At 30.6% G+C, this 18974-nt stretch overlaps 1 protein-coding gene across 7 annotated transcripts; it reads left to right on the plus strand.

Annotated features, from left to right (window-relative positions):
* Positions 1–1271: 1271 nt before the first annotated feature.
* Positions 1272–18600, plus strand: CDase (neutral ceramidase). Of its 7 annotated transcripts, none has more exons than XM_080167795.1 (23): positions 1272–1368; positions 6017–6122; positions 7115–7198; positions 8271–8316; positions 8639–8667; positions 8838–8928; positions 9542–9677; positions 10048–10125; positions 10895–11031; positions 11483–11610; positions 11843–11958; positions 12686–12741; positions 12843–12963; positions 13147–13297; positions 13710–13760; positions 14080–14205; positions 14569–14741; positions 15095–15273; positions 15729–15868; positions 16741–16830; positions 17280–17343; positions 17749–17832; positions 18286–18600. In XM_080167795.1, the coding sequence occupies exons 1-23, from the start codon at positions 1352–1354 to the stop codon at positions 18363–18365; spliced, it is 2283 nt and encodes a 760-aa protein (XP_080023921.1). In that variant the 5' UTR covers positions 1272–1351; the 3' UTR covers positions 18366–18600. The 7 variants fall into 7 exon arrangements, with proteins under 7 accessions (XP_080023921.1, XP_080023922.1, XP_080023924.1 ...); XM_080167796.1 differs by having other exon boundaries at positions 18289–18600; XM_080167797.1 differs by lacking the exon at positions 1272–1368 and adding an exon at positions 5177–5333.
* Positions 18601–18974: the final 374 nt, after the last annotated feature.

Here is an 18974-nt window from a genome sequence, read left to right on the forward strand (position 1 = left end):
TCTTCCATATTTATCTCCCTCTCTCTCTCTCTCTCTCTATCTAGTTTATTGTTTCAAACAGCTATGCAACTGATGGGTGTTATCTACCCTGTTTAAAATTTCTCCATTAAAAAAGTTATGTTTTAGTTTGTGAGTTTATTATGTTACAAGAAGATTAGGATGATTTATATTTATGTTTATTCAAAACTGTTAAAGCAAATGGGAATAGTACTAAATGCTTTTATGTCTGGCGAGAAAAATTAAAAGTATGAGTAGTATAAATGCCTTGGCTCTTAAGCAGGCAAACTTTTGGTGAATGATCAAAATAGAAGACACGACACTTATGATTATGAGAACCAGAAGTGACAGCAATATGGTCACCAGCCCTGGTGGCCGTTTTCATCAAAGTGCATTGTCGAGCAAAGAGCTCTTTATTTTGAAATAAATTAAAAACAAGGGGATGGAAGTTTTATGTTGTTTTTTGTATTACTTTAAGACAGGTTAGGTTAGGTACTAAGTTGTGTACTAAGTGGCCCCATAGGGATAGGGCCTGCAGAGTTCGAGATTAGGGTTGTTCATTTTTTCGTGTTTTGAATTTATGATGTGTTAATGTATTAATTGTTAATATATAATCAATATGGTAAATATTATGTGGGTTGTACATACAATTAAAGATTTTTTTGGTTGAATTTGATGAACACCAACATTTTTATTGAAGAATCTTATCAAAGTACTGAGCTATAACATGTAAGTAATGTAGGTATATTTTTCTTCAAACTGGGGCATATTTTGGAAAAAAATTAAAAGGGTAACAAACTATTGTTATTGTTGAAAAATAATTGTTCGAAAAAAATCTCAGTCATTGAGTCGGCCTTTTATAACGTTTAAATGTCCAATTGACCCATATATGCAAGTTTTAGTTTTTGTATACACTGATTGTAATCTTAACAAAATATATAAAAACTTTAACAAAAATCGAAGGATTTGTATAAAAGTAACAGGATCTGTGTCTGTCTGTCTTAAAGGACCTCGCTGACCAATATTATTCTTTTTAACAGTGAATCTTCTCATAGGTGGAAGGTTTATAACTATTTTTTTTTGGGGGGGAGGGGGGTTGCCATCCCATAACAAGAAAAATCGTCCCTAAAAAATCCTCTCCATTTTATTTCTTTTTTATTAAAAAATATAATAAAAAGTGGAGGTTTTCCCTCTACCTCCCCTTTAAAGTGCCCCTAGATACCTTTAGGGGCGTTGCCACCAGTATACACAAAAATAAAAACTATTTTGTTAATCCCCCTGTATTACGCCGCTGTTTACATCAAGAAATGAGATAAGATAAAAGAGAAATTGAGATGTCCAGTTAAAACTAAATATGCAGCCTTTTAAGAGGTTAGATTATTTTCCTGTTAAATATACATTATTATTCTGATAAGAATTTGTGTGCTGTTTAAATATTATATTGATTTATGACTTGTGTAATGCTTCAAAAAGAGCTTAAAGTGAAAGGGAAATTATTGTTTTTTTTCGTTTATATAGCGAAAAAAATTGTATGTGTATGCAAGAAATAATTTTATGTTAAACTAGAAACTTAATTTTTTTTCATTATTTAAAATTTTGTTGGGGAGGGTCAGTGTTCAATTTATGAGTGAAAACTTCGGTTTTTACTTAAGAACCTCAAGGCTAACAAAACTATTTTTTAATTTTGATATCCGCGGAGGGCTGTCTATGATACGATGCGATGATAATTATTATTGGGATTTCTTTCTAAAAATTTGGCTTTCTTATGATTTATGTTGTCATCTTTTTTTTCGATTCATCTAATTTGCTTTCTGTTTTTTTTCTCATGCCATAATAAAAAGAAGTGAAATCCATCGTGTTGACAAATGGACCAAACAAAACCTTTTTTATGTTTTTCAAAATTGCTAAGCTTTAACTCTTCTTGATATTAGCCTTACAAAACACTTCTAAACCTAACCTAACCCGAAGAGGATATAAATAAATGCTTAAAAATGAACAAAAGGGTGGGATCTTTAAATTCCACTTTATTGATTAGTGGGATATTTAAAGTTTATTGAACGGTGACTTTTTTTTTTATAATTAGGAATCAATTAATCGTTTACTTTGTGAACTTTTCTCTCTCTTATATTTCTCTTTCTTTATATAGTTTTGTCTTTGTTAAGATTAAGAATTAGGTGATAAATAATGTATCAAAAAGCTTTTTATCAGGGCCTGGAAGCCGCGCGAAAGCCGCGCGTAAGCCTCATTGAAATCGTCATATTATAACTTTAAAATTCAGATGAATGTCAGAACTTTTCGAATTTTTTTATTTGAAACAAGCATGTTTAAATTTGAGGCTTGCAAGCGGCTGAGGCGCTGCTGCCGAGCCCTGGCTTTTATACAAGCACAACTAGGTTCATAATTAGCCAATCAAATAACAGAAAGTTCACATAAATTCTAAAGCAATTTATTTTGCAGGTAATGACAATAAATCCAACAACGTGTATAAACAAAATTATTTTATATTACTTATTTTTAGTACTTATTAGATTATGTTTATTAAAGCACATTCAACCCCTCCCCCCCCCTTTTTATAAAAAGATTAAAAATCAAACTACATCCCTTATCTTACAATCTTATCGCATTTTTTTAATTGTGAAGATTTCTATTATCTATGACTATTAGCATAAAATATTTTACTATATTTGTCGGTCTTAGTTAAAGCTGGCGGTTTCCCTTAGAGTGCGTAGACGAGCTTAGAACCCCCCATCCCTCGCATTATAAATTAGATTAGAATATGATGGGAGGGGTGCTTGACAGTCACTTCGAGGGAAAGCATCGTTTTTTTTATGTATTAAGCTAAAGATCTCATGAATAGCAAGTCTTTTTATGAACCTTTTATATGAATTACCTTTGTAAATGTTATAAGATAGTTTTAGGCTATTTTCTGACACTTTTCCTATGTCCCCTTAAATTCAATTATATAAGCATCTAGTACCTTAAATTATAGCTGCGCTACTATTATATTTGCGTTGATTGTGGTTTTGTGTTCGGTATAGCGTATAAATAAGAGACATCAAGATATTACAAAGAGAGGATAATTAGTACTTGTATCATATTAGGCAGTTTCCCATAACTTTTGATTGGATATACACACACAAGCATCCTGAAAACATTATTTCGACAAACAATTTTGATAACATTTTTGGGGCACTTCCCCCCCCCCTTAATTTGAATTATAAAAGATTTTTTGAGAGAAGTGGGGTTTCTTGTGGTCCATTGTGAAAAAACAAGGATATTACACATATTACAAGACAATAAAAGACAAATACTAATTAGCTCTTGGCAAATTCAAATCTTAAGAAAACTGTTGCCACCACAACAATTTATTAATATTTGCAGTTCTTTATGTTTTTATATTGTCTATTTAACAGTCCATTAGCAACGAAGAAATATTAGATAATGACATCTTTACATAAATACATATGAGGACTTATGTTTATAAATCTTTTATATTGAATTAAAATGTTTAAATGAAAGGAAATGTAGTTATTACTTGACAGACGGACATGCACTGTAGTTGTAGGGTAGCTGCGACTTTAAAAGCCTAAATATTATCATAATTATCATCTAAACTGACTGGAAAAGTTATATTACGTTATAAAATTTTATAAAAACGTTTAGTACTTAACTAGTAGAAACGCAGATGTAAATTTAGGTTGGTAGCCACTGCATCTGCCGCACGGCTGCGACTGTATACAAACATGCGGTTGTGATGTAACTGTGGCTTACTGATTCTTTCTTTTAACCGCCCAGCTTTCTGCGTGGTTTGTTGCAGCTGTGACTGCAGCTTGTCCAAGATAAATAGCCTTGGCTGCGGCTGCCAAACCCTAGTTATTTTTTTTTTAATTAATAAGCCAAAGAAGCTTTGAATAAAAATCAATCTTATCTAAGCAAAATTAACATTATTAATCCTTTAAAATATGTTGTAAAATATGAAAGCTAGAGTCATTCCTATAACTACTCGGTAGACTTGCACTTTATGACCCAGCATAAATTACAGAATAATTGCGGAAATAAAAAGTTTCTGACTTATGCTCTATATCAAGTGCAATTAGACACCAAACATACATTTCCATACAAAACTATTTACAAAGTCTCAATAGTTTTTTAAACATTCTTTTATAATTATGCCGGTAACTATTAACCCATAATCATTTTTTGGCCTATTTCTAGTATTTAAGTGGTGAAGCAACTCTGTTGTCAAATATATTAAGAATTGGGTAACATTGAACTTACAAATCCAACAAGTTTACAGTGGATGTATTTTTGGCAAAATGTTTTCTTCGTTTTTCTTATGCAATAAGTACATCCAACACTGGCAAAAATACATTTCATAAATTTTTATGAATATTTGAATATTTATTTACCATTTGATTGATAAATTTTTTTACAGATTGTATATTTTGGGTATTTAAATTCTAGTTTAACATCCTCTGCCAAATTTTTTATCCCCCTACCTCCTATTTACTCCCCTGTTAAAACAATTTTCAAGCATAACTTTTATCTTATTAGGATAACAATTAAATAAGAAAAATACTTTTACCATATGAAATTCGTGATCAAACACCTAATTGAAAAAAAATGCAAGACATAGCTTTTATTTTAAGATAGACGAGGGGCAACGCCCCCTAGAAGCCTTTAGGTATTATTAAAGTGGGAGGGGGATAAGTCAACCGCCTTTTTACTTTTTAATTTGAGTTTTAATAAAAAATATTATAAAAAATTTTAGGTAGGGGATTTGAAATTGGCGCATTTGTATAAACACCAGTTAATGCACAAAAATAAGGGGGGGAACAAAACAAGTTTTAAAAAATCCGAGATTTCGAACTACTGTCATCCAGTTAGGAGGTAGAAACCATTTATATAAAAGGAGAAAAATATTCTAGCTATGGTTTCGATTTTGACACTCTAAAAAAGGTATTAATGATTCTATTTTCCACTCTCTTGTTAATTATATCATCATAGCCGATATGATTTTTGTAATCTACCATTTTATTTTTGCCTCTCTCGGTAATAATATTATCAAGGTCGATACGGTTGGTATGTAAACATAAATGTATCATTCCAGTTTCGTCTATTGAAAGTGGAATGGTACATTACATAAATTATATCGATCTGGATGATATCACTACCAAGAGAAGGAAATTGAAGTCACTTTTTACAAAGGGACATTACTGTACTTATTGATTATATTTCTGCTTGTATAAAAATGATTTCAACCTCCTAACTGCATTACATTTCTGGGTAATGCATTTGAGCAATTAGTCAAATTAGTGCTATATAACAGTTATGAGGTAATTTGTTTCTCAATAGAAAATCTTATCTTACATTATTTGTAAACAAAATCATAAACAAATGTTCACTATTTTATTTAGAACAAATAGTAAAGTTCACTGAAATTAGGTAAATGATATTCGTCAATTATTATTATAAACTTCATTTTTATTTTTTTGATAGCAAGGCTTTTCTACATAATTGTATATATCAGTAGAGTTGTCCTACCGATTGCAAATAGAATAATTGACTTTCTGTGACAACAATTTGTGATCTATGTGAAGTGCAGGGGCTGCAATTCAGCCAATTAATTCCATTTGAAATAGCCGAAAATTGAATATTTTGTTAACGTAAAACTTGTTTTTGATGTAATTAAAGGGAAGTGGGTAAGAAAGGGGGGGGGGGAAGAAATAAGAGAAGGGAGTGTGGGAAATTCTCACTTAGACTTGTTTGTAAGAATCACATTCCCTTTTTCCTGGAGAAGTGAAACATATATGTATACTGCCGGTTTTTGTTAGTTTTAATACGAGTAGGTAGCAATTCCTGGGAATATGTTGGCATCTATGTCCAATGTTAGATTATTATTTCATATTTAGGTTGAAAACCTGCCTGTTATTGTTAGTTTTAATCCTGGTTGGGAGCTATGTCTAGGAATATAATGTTGACACCCATGTATATCATTAGTTATTATATTTATATTTAGGTTGAAGACCTGCCTGTTGTTGTTAGTTTTAACCCTGGTTGGCAGCCATGCCTGGGAATACAATGCTGGTGTGGGCAAAGCTGATGTTACAGGGCCTGCAGCCGAGGTAATATTAATAGCCCTTACCTTTTGTAAATGGATGTATTACTACTTGGATCTTACACCAGATTTTTATGTTCTTTAAGAAAGTGAAACTTGCAGCGAGCTAAATTAACGATAAACTCCATCCCCTACCCTCCTTCTAGATGAACGAGCTGCCCAATAAATGTGACATCTCTTGGGAGGGTGTTTGTACCCTTCCCTAACACTTCCCATTAGAAGATATTTATAAGGAGAACCTTATCAGTTCAGCAGTTATCGATATCATTCGGTACAGACAGACAGACACTACTTTACTGTATTTCAAGGATTAGATTTGTAACAATGATTTAAGATTTTCTTTTTCTTAAAGATAAATTTACCAATTTATTAAACAATCACAACAAAATGCCTAGTCTAAAATTTTTAAATTATCAATTACCACAAGAAATAATTCAAATTGAAAGCAATAATATTTTAGAATTTCAAGACAATTTGAAATTAATTGATATAAATATTGATAAATACTTTTGGTAATTGTTTATGTTGTATATTGTTTGTCTTTGACCATATTACTGTTTAGTATAATTGCTAGAATTTATCTTTTGTGAATCAATTGTAACAAGAACAATCATGTTTATTTGTAGCGGATAATTTTGGGGGTAGTATCTTTAATGTATTATTAAAGTTACAGCTCAATCATTATACATGTAAAATTAAACGAACATGAAGTTTCATGACCTGCAATGAGGGGCGGAGGGTCATATCCAAGTTTAATTTTATTCATCAAGATAGATTCTGTTTTATTTTTTTTACAGGGAAAGAACATTGTAATTTTTATGCTCGTACCCAAAGTTTTATAAACACAATCTCTTATTTATGAGCTTAAACCTTTGGGTCTTTTGGTTTTATCTTGATTAGATTCTTTAAATAGTTTTGGCTAGTAATTGGTGTGAAACGCAGCATCTTAAATTGCCTTTTCCCTTAATTTATCTGTTATTTAATGATTCAATAATTTAGATTGGTATGATGGGTTATGCAAAGCAAGGCCAGAATACAGCTGGTATCCATATCAGACTATATGCCAGAGCATTTGTTGTTGAGGTAATATTATTTGGGGATGCGAAGCGCCAGAAAAAAAATCTAAAAATTTTCATTATTTGAACATTAAATTAAATTAATTAAAATTAAAACTAAAAAAAAACATTTATACTAATTGCTTTGTCTTCACTTTATATAAATTATTTTCTAATGTTTTCATAGTACTTGAAAATATATACAGATATTACTATTTGGCATCTTTTCACTTTATATTTTTTGTACATAAAAAGAAGCTTGTTCTGCTTTGATAAAGCCGAAGCTTTTCTATAACTAAGTTCTGAGTGTTACAGTTTACTTATAAAACAATCCGAATCGAAGATGAAACTTAATTTTTATATGCTGATCTAGTAGCTTGTTTTGTTTTTAAGCAGCTAATTTATATCAAAGTATATAATGTTCCCTTAAAATTCTGCATGCTTACTACTATTAAAGGAATATGCAAGGAGAATTAGGGAGCTCATTAGCTAGCCTAAAAAATGTCCATTCTTTATCTTCTCAAACATCATATTTTTACTTTTAACATTTATCAATCTATCTCAACTATATTTTAAAGGTTTACAGCTTATAGATTTTTAATGACTAGAAATATATTCTTATTACCACTTCATAATTTGGAACTCTTTATGTTAATGGAAATTTCTATTCTTGTTTTTATTAATAAATATTGTCATGCCAGATGTAATAATATGATGTATATTGTGCCAGGTATGGAATATTTTCCAGAACAAACTTTTACTCTAGGTTTCCGATACCCAAGTTTTGGTTGTTTTCCCTCAAATGCCTTGTTGAACAGAGACCCTACTCCCTTTTTTCTTGAAATAAATTGAAAATGAGTGGGAGAATGTTTTTATTGTTTGTTTATTAATTTCTGTCAGGCCATGTTATCCAATTTTGGATACTAACGCTCCACATGGTTTGGCCACTTTAGGTCTAGCCACTCAGGGTTAAGCACTTCACTTGCTATGTATGTGGAAAAAATACTTAATTCTTATTATTTTTAATTTATTTTCAAAATAATGAGGGAGGTTTCAGTTCTCAACAGTTACTTTAAAGGAAAATCCTCATTTTGTTTTAGGAGGTGGCAACTGGCACCAGAGTTGTGTTTGTCTCTGTAGATGCAGGTATGTAAATCATAAGTTTGAGTCCTAGCATCAAAATATATTTAGCTGAAATCTTTATGGTTACTGCCATGTCTGATGTAAACATTGTGTTAAGTCGATAAGATATGTGTATGTCTTGGCTTATAAACAAGCGAAACTCATTATTATCTACCGTTAGATCTTGAAAAAGCGTTAATTAAAATTGTCTAAATTACACAATTGAATTGGTAAACGTTACATTTAAAAAAAAGACTGAAAGCTTATATTTTAAAATAACTAGATAGAGAAAAAATCTAATAAAATATCGTATCCGATATCTTTTAATGGACTTTTTTTGTACTAGGAATGATGGGACAACTAGTTAAGAAGCAGGTAAACACTTTTTAAAAAAAATTTTCATGATAAATTGATGTATAAATATTATGTTTTAAGTTAAAAGCAGAAGAAAAAAATATTTGTTTTAATTATGTTAAATGACAATTTTAATAATCCCCTGTAACCAATATAGTTCTAGCTCTGTTCAAAGATACAATTTGTTCCAGGTTATGGATCAGCTGGAACTAATGTATCCTGGTGTTTACACAGAAAAGAATGTCGTCATCTCTGCCACCCATACTCATTCTGGACCTGCAGGTACAGACAAGTGCAATTAAGAACTGTTTTAATCATAACCAGCAGATAGAGCACTTAAAGAGGAGTTGAATTCGATAACCCAATTTTTATTTTATTTTTTTTTAAATGAAAATTTGGGAATAATTTTTTTTTTTGGGGGGGGGGGTTTGTGTCGACCATCCACCTATGAGAAGCTACTCTGTGTTGAGAAGAACCATATCGGTTCATCGGTTAGCAAGATCCTTCGGTACAGACAGACAGATATGAATACAGACAAAGATCCTGTTACTTTATTATAAGGATTAGGTACATTATTCTTTGCATTTCTGATTCAATAGCTAATAAACAAGGATGACAACATCTATAAGTTAAAGCACAAAAAATATCATGAATTGAAGGAAAAAGCAAATTAAACAGCAGAAGTTCAAGAATATATTTATAAAAGAATCACAAAATCTTTAACATATGTCTTTTATATGATTTAATATTTAAATCATTAAAGCATTACTGATAAACTAACGGACAAACGAAAAAATACAGGGACTGACTAACTGACAGAAAAAGTAAATTTTAGATTATCTTTGCTACCAAAAAGAAAACAGGAAAGAAATTAAATTGATTTTCAATTTTTAAGGTTACATGCAGTATGTAATATTCAATGTATCCAACCTTGGCTTCTTGAAACAGTCCATGGATGCTCTGGTAGATGGTATTGTTGATGCTATCAGCAGGGCTCATACTCTTGTTAGACCTGCTAAGATTTATGTCAGGTATAGTTTAAATTTTGTTTTGTTAATCCTCAAATAACAGTAATAGGATGTATGTCTGTCTTGGCTTAATATCTCGTAACTGTTCCTGATATGGTTCTCGTTTGCAGCTAAGTTTCTTATAGGGTATCTCCAACATCCCAAGAGAATTTTTTTTAACTTATCCCCTCCTTTCTCAAGTGAATGTATATGCCTCTAGTGGCATAGCCAATAGTACCTCGATAAAGTATAACAGTTTTCTATATTGCCTGATATTCTATTCAAAATTATTAATAAAATAGATTTTACTATATCATCTGAAAATTCTAATTATATAGATCAACAAATAGTTAGAAAAATCTCCAAGAAATTATTAGTCCTAAAATTTGTTTAGCCAAGGAAAAGTAGCAGAAGCTAATATCAACAGAAGTCCAACTTCTTATGATGCCAATCCTGAAGAAGAAAGAGCCAGGTCATTCTTAATTTTATTGCATATTTGCTTTTCATTAGTCAGTAATTTTGATAAATTTTTAACTTTTTCATTCAAGAAGGTTCAGGACAGCCAACAAAAAGTTATTGGGGTCAACTGCAGTTCAAGGTTAAATATTCCTGGTAACAAATATTTCCAAAAATCTATGAATTTTAAAGGCTGCTGGCTGCCAAACGGCTGGACGTACAGATAATATCCGCACACCATTTTAAGCGGCATAAGAAGGCCTAAAAATAATCTGGAATAGCTAAGATCCAATGATGCACAGGGAAAGCTTCACTGAAGAAAAGACGCGTAAAATAGGTCTTTTTCACGTATTTCTCTACACTACGAGATAATTATGCATTATTGATTTATGGCTATTCCAAATTATTTGTAGGCCTTCTTATGCCGCTTAAAACAGTGTCCGGGCAAGATCTGTACGTTCAGACGTTTAGCAGCTAGCAGTCTTTAAAATTCATGGATTTTTGGAAATATTCGTTACCAGGAATATTTTACCGTGAAATGCAGTTTATCCAGTTATTGTAACCTCCTGTTATACACCTAATCACATTATAATACTAACCCCCAAAGTTTTTAAACCTAACGAATGTGATAACAATTTTAAGATTTCTGGAGTGCAAAATAATTTGCAGTTTATTGTCCCTTCTTAGCATATATCATTGTTATATTATGTTTCTAAATTTATAGGGTCTTTCCCCTCTTATTATAATTATTCTAATATAACTTAACTTAAAATTCCATTGTTTAGATACCCTGATGGAAACACTGACAAGACAATGGTCCAGTTGACATTTGTAGATCTACAGGAGGATGAATATATGGGAGTTTTTAACTGGTTTGCTGTTCATCCAACTTCAATGAATAATACTAATCATCTTATCTCAGGTTATCTTTAAACGATTTGATCTATCACTATTAAAGATATTATTTGTCTTATAATCCTTATAATAAAGTAACAGGATGTCTGTCTATTTATCTGTGTGTACCGAAGGTTCTCGCTAACTGCTGAATCAATCGGGTTCTCCTTAACAGGGTACCATCACCCTCCCAAGAGAAAGCACAATAAATTGAAATTTTTTTTCTCGAATAGAGACTCCTACGTAACATTGCAAGGTATCATAGAACTTGATAGAGACTCCTACGCAACATTGCAAGGTATCGTAGAAACTTGTGTATTATTAAAAAAAAACATTTAAAGTGTCACTAGAGGGGCGTAGCCACTAGTATCATATACCCTGAAGAGTAGATAGGGCCCATTCGGTTTAGCGGTTATTGAGATTTAAATCTTCAGACAGACAGACATTTTTCTACTTTGTATTAAAGTCGACCAATTTAGGTGACAACAAGGGACTTGCCAGCCAATTGTTTGAAAAAGAGATGAATCCTGGTGTCCCAACTGGAAGGGGAGGTTTTGTTGCTGCCTTTGCCAGCACCAATCTTGGAGATATTTCTCCAAATATAAAGGTAATTCAATTAAAAGTAATAGGATCAAGGTCTGCTTCTTAGGGAAGTATTGTTTTAATCATCTTTGATTTATAATTTAATATTTTACTTAATGCTTAGATAAATAAACTACAAGCAATTTTACAATCATTAAACCTTATTCTAAAATGAAACAGAATGAAATTTTAGAAATTGTAAATAAAATACTGTTTTGTCTTAACCTAAAGATCTAAGAAAAATAAAAATATTTCAGGGTCCTAAATGTCTGGATACAGGTTTACCCTGTGACTTGGAGCACTCAACATGTGAGGGCAGAACACAAATGTGTGTGGCCTTTGGTCCTGGAGAGGATATGTATGAATCAACCAGGTAATAGATTATACAAGGTGTTTAAATAAATAATACTGCGTTTTCCGGTTTGGTGAAACAACCAGTAGGAGTATAAAATGATAATTATAGGTTCATATTCTCTGTAAAAATATGCATCAAATCTAGAAAATGTGTTTTTAATATCTTTTAAAACAACAGCACATTTTAAAGTGTATGTGATATTTTATTCTGATAAAACATTTTAATGGTTTAATGTAATCTCTTATTGCACTTGAAATCATCTTTATATTACGGGCCATGAAATATTTTTTTTCAATTACATTTGAAATTTAATCAAAAAAATGGCTTTAAAAAAAGGAAGTATGCTAAAATCTCAAATGGGGACATTCCTTTAACCACTTTAGTGTTGTACTTTTCTACCAATTTGTTGCAAAACAAAAAAGTTAATTGAATCTAATTGTTATCACAGATTTAGCATGCTCCAGAAGATGCAATGATTTTAAACACTGTATAAATGTATAAATAAATCTTGAAAGTTTTACAAGGATAGTATCAATTACCATTTTATTTCATTTAGCATATTGTTTATTTGAAGTAAATATTTTCCTTAGGTGGGATTGTATGACATCCCTCAAATAACTTTATTAAATATAAGGGTTAAAAACCAGAAAACCAACATCAGACCACTCAGCATTTTAGAGTGTTTAATGATATTGAATCTTAATTCTTTGTTGAATGAATTATGACTCACTTTAAATATTAATAGGATTATTGCTGAAAGACAGTATGCAGTTTCTAAAGCTTTGTTAGAAGATGAATCAGGTAGACAATATTTAGAAATTTAAAATAATAATACATTTATTTTTATGTTAAATCATACACTTTTAAATGATATATTTATAAGATAGTGTAACTTAATGTAGGAATGACTGCTCTAACTGGTTCAATAAAGTATGCTCATCAATGGATAGACATGACAAAGTATGAAGTGAACCTGGCTGATGGCAGCACAGCTTCTACCTGTACACCTGCACTGGGGTATAGGTAAGAATAATTCTTGAAATACAAAACCAAAGTTACTGAGTAAATAATTTCTCCTGCTTATCATTATTATAGTAAGTATAATTTGTACTTCTGTATTTAACAGAGAAGATTCAAGTACTTGTCAGAATTATTGATACCAGTTAAATATTTTTAAATTTTAAATTATTGAGAACTTGTTTTTAGTTTTGCAGCTGGAACAACGGATGGGCCTGGAGAGTTTGATTTCACCCAGGGAACAATTACTGGTAATCCATTCTGGGACTTCATCTCTGGAATACTGAAGGTTAAAGTACTTATCCATATGAAAGTATTTACTTTCCTGGAATTCATTCAGGTGAGTAAGTTTTTATTACCCAAGTAACAATTTATGGTTATCCTTTCTTTGCAACTCTAGGTACAATCACTTGTTAATGTAATGTAGTTTAGATATGATTTGATTAACTTAAGGAACAATTATTGGTAATATAATCTGGGACTTAACCTCTGCTTTCTGAAGGTTAAATTACATATTAATATAAAACTATGGTGGAACAATTATTGGTAATCTAATCTGGGATCTAACCTCTGCTATGTAAAGGTTGATTTACATTTTACTATAAAAAGTAAAAGCTTTCTGGAATTTCCACTTAAGGTAAATTAGTTAACCAAGTAACACATTTTGGTTTTCCTTTCTGGTATCTCATCTCTAAGGACCTAGGTATTATTTCTTTTTAAGTATATGTAGATATTTGTTTTGATTTACCCAGGGAACAATTAGTGCAAATCAATACCGGGACTACATCTCTGAAATTCTGAAGGTAAATTATTTTTAATTCTCTATTAAAATTACTTTATAATATGAATGTTATGTATATAAATGATAATATTAATAAAGAATACATATTTTAGATATTTTGGCAGAATATCAATACAAAGTAAGAGATCAGAAATGGCAATGACCCATGAACCATTGAACATAATCATACCACTTTCAATTCTTATCCAATTCTTTTGTGAAAATATTATAAACAGGCAGAACATTGCAAATTGCCTTTTATCCAGCAGTTTGAATACATTTTTGTCAGAAACACATTCAACAACCATTAGTATAATTGTAAAGCTTATTTCTGATTCTAGGATCCTGAGCCAGAAACAGTAGCCTGCCACGCTCCAAAACCTATCCTGTTGGACACTGGAGAGTTCAAGTATCCCTATGCCTGGCATCCAACTCAAGTTGATACTCAGATCATTAAGATTGGACAGGTATACTTTGAGAATACTGAATGATGGTTAATTAAATTGTCAATCTTTAAAAAAATACTAAATAGCTAAAGAAAAACAATCTTACAAAGCTGGTTAAAGTGCCTCATTTAAAAGGGTATGCACATGCAGTAAAAATACTTTTAGCTGAAGTATTACAAATTATGTCATAATATGAGGAATTAAGGGCAATTGGCCAAAATCTTTGTTTTACTATTTTTTAGGAGACACTTTTACCAGCTTCAAATCAAACATTTAATTTTAAAAGAACTTCATTCCATAGGTATTTGTTCTGTAAAGTGGTTATTGGTATAAAAAAGTAAATTTCATGCTAAACATTATATGAGAATTTTTATCCTTTTTTAGTTGTACCTCTTGGCAGTACCTGGAGAGTTCACCACAATGGCTGGGAGAAGGCTGAGAGAAACAGTTGAGAAGCTGGTACAGGAACAAGGAGAAGATATAATACCAGTTGTTGCTGGACTATCAAATACTTATACACATTATATCACTACTTTTGAAGAGTATCAGAAACAAAGGTATATCATGTTTAAACTTGAGTAGCTACTTTATAACAAGAAGTATATTGTATTGATGCACTTACATAAGTTTGCTTTCATACGCAATTTGCAAAATTAATAAAAATGTAAGAATTATTAGTGTTATAAGCAAAATATTTCTTCAATTAAGTCCTAAAATGTAAATATGTCTTCAACATTACAACTGTATTGAAGCAGTTTTCCAACTAATTTACTTACAATTTTATTCCGACTTTTATACATTTATATTCTGCTTATTCAGTTCTGACACAAGTGCTAATGTTCGTTAGTCCTTCCGTTTCAGAGCTTCCCTTTTATGGATGTTGTCATCCTTGTTAATGCTATGTTAATAGGTATGAAGCAGCATCTAACATCTATGGTCCACGCTCTCTAGAAGCCTACCAGCAACAGTACTCTAAGCTGGCAGCATCCATGCTGACTGGAGAAGAGCTGCCTGCTGGTACACCACCTGAATACCTTCTGGATGTTCAGCTCTCTTTCATACCTGGAGTCATCTTTGATCACACCCCAGGTTTATCATAATTTTAAGAAAAAAAACAGAAATAAAATATTTAAATGTAAGCTAATTATACGATATAGTTAAAATTTGAAAAATTATTACATTAAAATATCGATTAGAGAATAATATTAATGCATTTTTCAGAAGCTAAATCCTCTATGACAGATTAGCTAAAAGTTTATAATTAACATTTAAATCACCATACCAAGTTTTAAAACCTTTGGATAATTCTAGATTAATAAGACGGGGACAATTAGTGCTTTCATTTAAAGTTCCAGCAATCCTCCCCATTTAAAAAAAAATAATTGAATTATAAGTGGTGGGTTGTAGTTTTATTTTGCATGGGACCTTATTCCTGTGGATTAAAACACACAAAAAACAGCCCCCTTATTTTCAATTTATTTCTAAGTGTTCATGTGCTCGACTTGGCACTTTGAGGGAAAGCACCAATTCATTAAATTGTTTAGGTTCCCTATCTTTCGGTCACTGTATTCAGCAACCACACGACGCACAACCCGGACAGATGGTAACTGCCAAGTTTGTTTCTGGACACCTTAGAAATGATCTTCTTACTAGTGACTCTTTCCTCAGAGTAGAGCATAATGAGGTAGCTTATTTAGAGTAGTAAAAAGGAAAATTATGTCCCTAAGTAGGGTAGTAATAACAAGTTAAAAGATAATGACTGTCAGGTTTGTGTTTAGATATCTTAGAAATGATCTTCTTACTGGTGACACTTTCCTCAGAGTAGAGCAAAATGAGGAAGCTAATTAACTAGAGTAGTAAAAAGGAAAATTATATCAGTGAGTGGCGTAACAATAACAAGATAAAATGATTTATAAGTTTGTGCTTGGACCTTTTAGCCCTCTTAATTGGGGATTTATTATTTAGAATTTAAAATAATGAGACTGAATGATTTACGTGAGGAATGTATAATGAATGATAATGATAAAAAAATACATTTAAAGGCAAAAAAAGAACAGTAGTTACTTGCATCAGACACCGTAACTTATTTCATTTTATAAAACTTTCCTTTAAAAGCATATTTTAGTTTTTGTTGTATGTGAGGTATAAATTATTATATAGTGTTATTATGACAGATTCCTTTTTTTCTTTTGAAATAGAGATAATCCCATGATCCCTATAATGCACTTCATAATCTTTACCACTCATGTTAGGAATACAGTTTTATAAGAAGCACAGCTACTCTCTATTTGGTACCAGTTAGTTTACCTGTCTATAAGTTAATTCATTAATCGAAAAGACCGATTTTTACAATTTTTGTAACAATGATACAACAAGTATAGCTATAGTTATAAGGTAGTAAGGATCTTTTGTCTGTTTGTTAAGATCTCGCTAACCAAAGAACCATTTGAGTACTAGAATGATTTTTTGTGCCTTCCCCTTATCAATTCAAAAACACAGTTTGTTGGATCCTAATTGTAAATAATGTATTTGTATTTGTAGATTGGTATATTTTAGAATGGAGAATGGATAGAATATGCAAACGATGATGATTGGTCAACAAGGCTTTACTGGGAAAGAACAAATGCCATTCTGGGTGAAAGCGAGGTATAGATTTAATGTAACTAAAAGAATTTGCCTATCAATCTTACAGTGATCATAGTTTATCAATGGTTTGATTAATTTTTTATCGCAAGTTATAATATAAATAAAAAAAATTTTTCATAAAAGGAAGGAAAAAAAATCCATAACTTATATTATGGATTTTCGGCTGCGCTCCTTGCATCTAGGGGCTCTGTTTTCACGGGGGCAGAAAGGGGCTGCTTTAAAAAAAGCTTAAAGTTAAAACCAAGCAAGAGTCATTAAGATTTTAAGCTTCAGACAAAAAACCTTATTACTTTATATTATAGGATTAAAATACAGTAAAACTTTAAATTAAAGATAAATAAATCTTAATAACAAAAAACGTTGTTTTACCATAAAAAAGGAAAATTTTAATGTAACCAAGGAACGTATATTAATAATTAGTCATTTATGCTTTAATTTGAAATATTTAGGTAACAGTATTATGGGATATTCCCCAGGACGCCCCAAGAGGAGAATACAGAATCATTCATAAAGGTCAGTGGAACAAGAATATTTTTGTCCTTAGTAGTGCAACAGTAACAAGACAACATTTTAGATTTTTGGCTGTTAAGCATAAGAAAACAACAAACCCCTTTAGTTTATTTGAAAATAAGAAGAGAAACAAAGATTGATAGTTTTTTTCAAAAAATTTAGGAATTAGTGCTTTTTTAGTTTTTCTACAACACTTATATATTTTAGTCAAAGGAAAATTAATTATAAAGAAGCTGAGCAACTAAGTATAAAAGCATGAGATAAGGGAAATGTTTTTTGAAGATAATTCTTGTGTAAAGCATAATAATACAGAAGGGAATAAGAGATTTTAAAACAAATAAATAAAACAGACAATGAATTATCTCCATACCCTAAAATCTTAAATTTGGATTTTATTATTTTTATTAGGATATTACAAGCATATTATTAGAGGACTGACACCTTACATTGGAACTTCAAAGACCTTCCTTGTTGGACTTACCAGAGTTATAGGTAAATTAAATAAACTTTTTGGTGTTCTTTTATAATAATTTGTACTTTTGCGTACTTGCATTGAATCATTTTAAAGAATAGAGAAAGTTTTTAAAGGGCACTTTGATCTGTTAAAAGCTTTTATTTTTCTTTAAAAAATACAAATAAGTTTTTAGTAATTCTCCCAAAAAATTTAATCCTCTTTAGTTTTTGTGAATTCCTCCTAATCTGAACTATTATATCTAGAAGCCTCTAAAAGGCGTAGTGAATGTACAAAATAGTCTAAAATCCATCCCAAGACTTAATTCTAAAGTATAGCCCAAAACCATCTCCGGACCTATGTGAAACATTCATAATAAAGAGAACTATATTGATTTATAGTTATCGAAATCTTAAGCTACAAATCTATATACAACTAAAACTCTATTGGTACTTTTAGGACAAAATTGTATTGACATTGTTATTCTTTTTTAGAAGAACCAGTAGAAGAATTCTTTGAAGAAGTTGTAGAATCAAAGAATCCTTTTGCTCAACTATGGAAATTGATTATGTAAAATTTAAAAGCATGACTGGTAGCTTAGCTATTTATTAGCTAGGTCATGCACGTGCGTCCCTAAACCTCAAAAGTTTACTATTACAGCTAACTTAAAAAAAAATAATTGAAATTTATATTGATAATTTCAATTATAATACCATAAAAATGTTATTTTGTATATGCTTTGCTACCTTTTAATTGTGTTGACTTTATTTGTTAACTTTTATAAAGAAATAAATTTTTACTCTTCAAAATTAACATAGTTTTACTATTAAATGTTGTTTTAAGTTCAAACTACCATTATTTTTTAGTTGCTAGATAATTTCTGTGATCCCAAAATTTTTATTGTTCTGACCAATATATTTTTTAAAAAGTTAATAGTTACTTTACCTACGGAATAAACATATAGAACTGACAAAATTAGGTAATAAGAAGCGTAGCAATTACAAGATGGCATTATTTCATTTTAAAAAAAGAGCAGTAAATGAAAAAAAATACGTCATACAATACAAATGACTTATTATAGGCTAATATACAGTTTACCATTGGTCAATTGTATTGTATGACAGCTTTATTTTATAAGCACCATAAGCTGCTTCAAAGGAAATTAATTTTTGAACATAACAAA

This window comes from Acartia tonsa, chromosome 7 (assembly GCF_053477335.1).
Source record: "Acartia tonsa isolate MP-2025a chromosome 7, ASM5347733v1, whole genome shotgun sequence".
Classification (NCBI taxonomy): Eukaryota; Metazoa; Arthropoda; class Copepoda; order Calanoida; family Acartiidae; genus Acartia; species Acartia tonsa.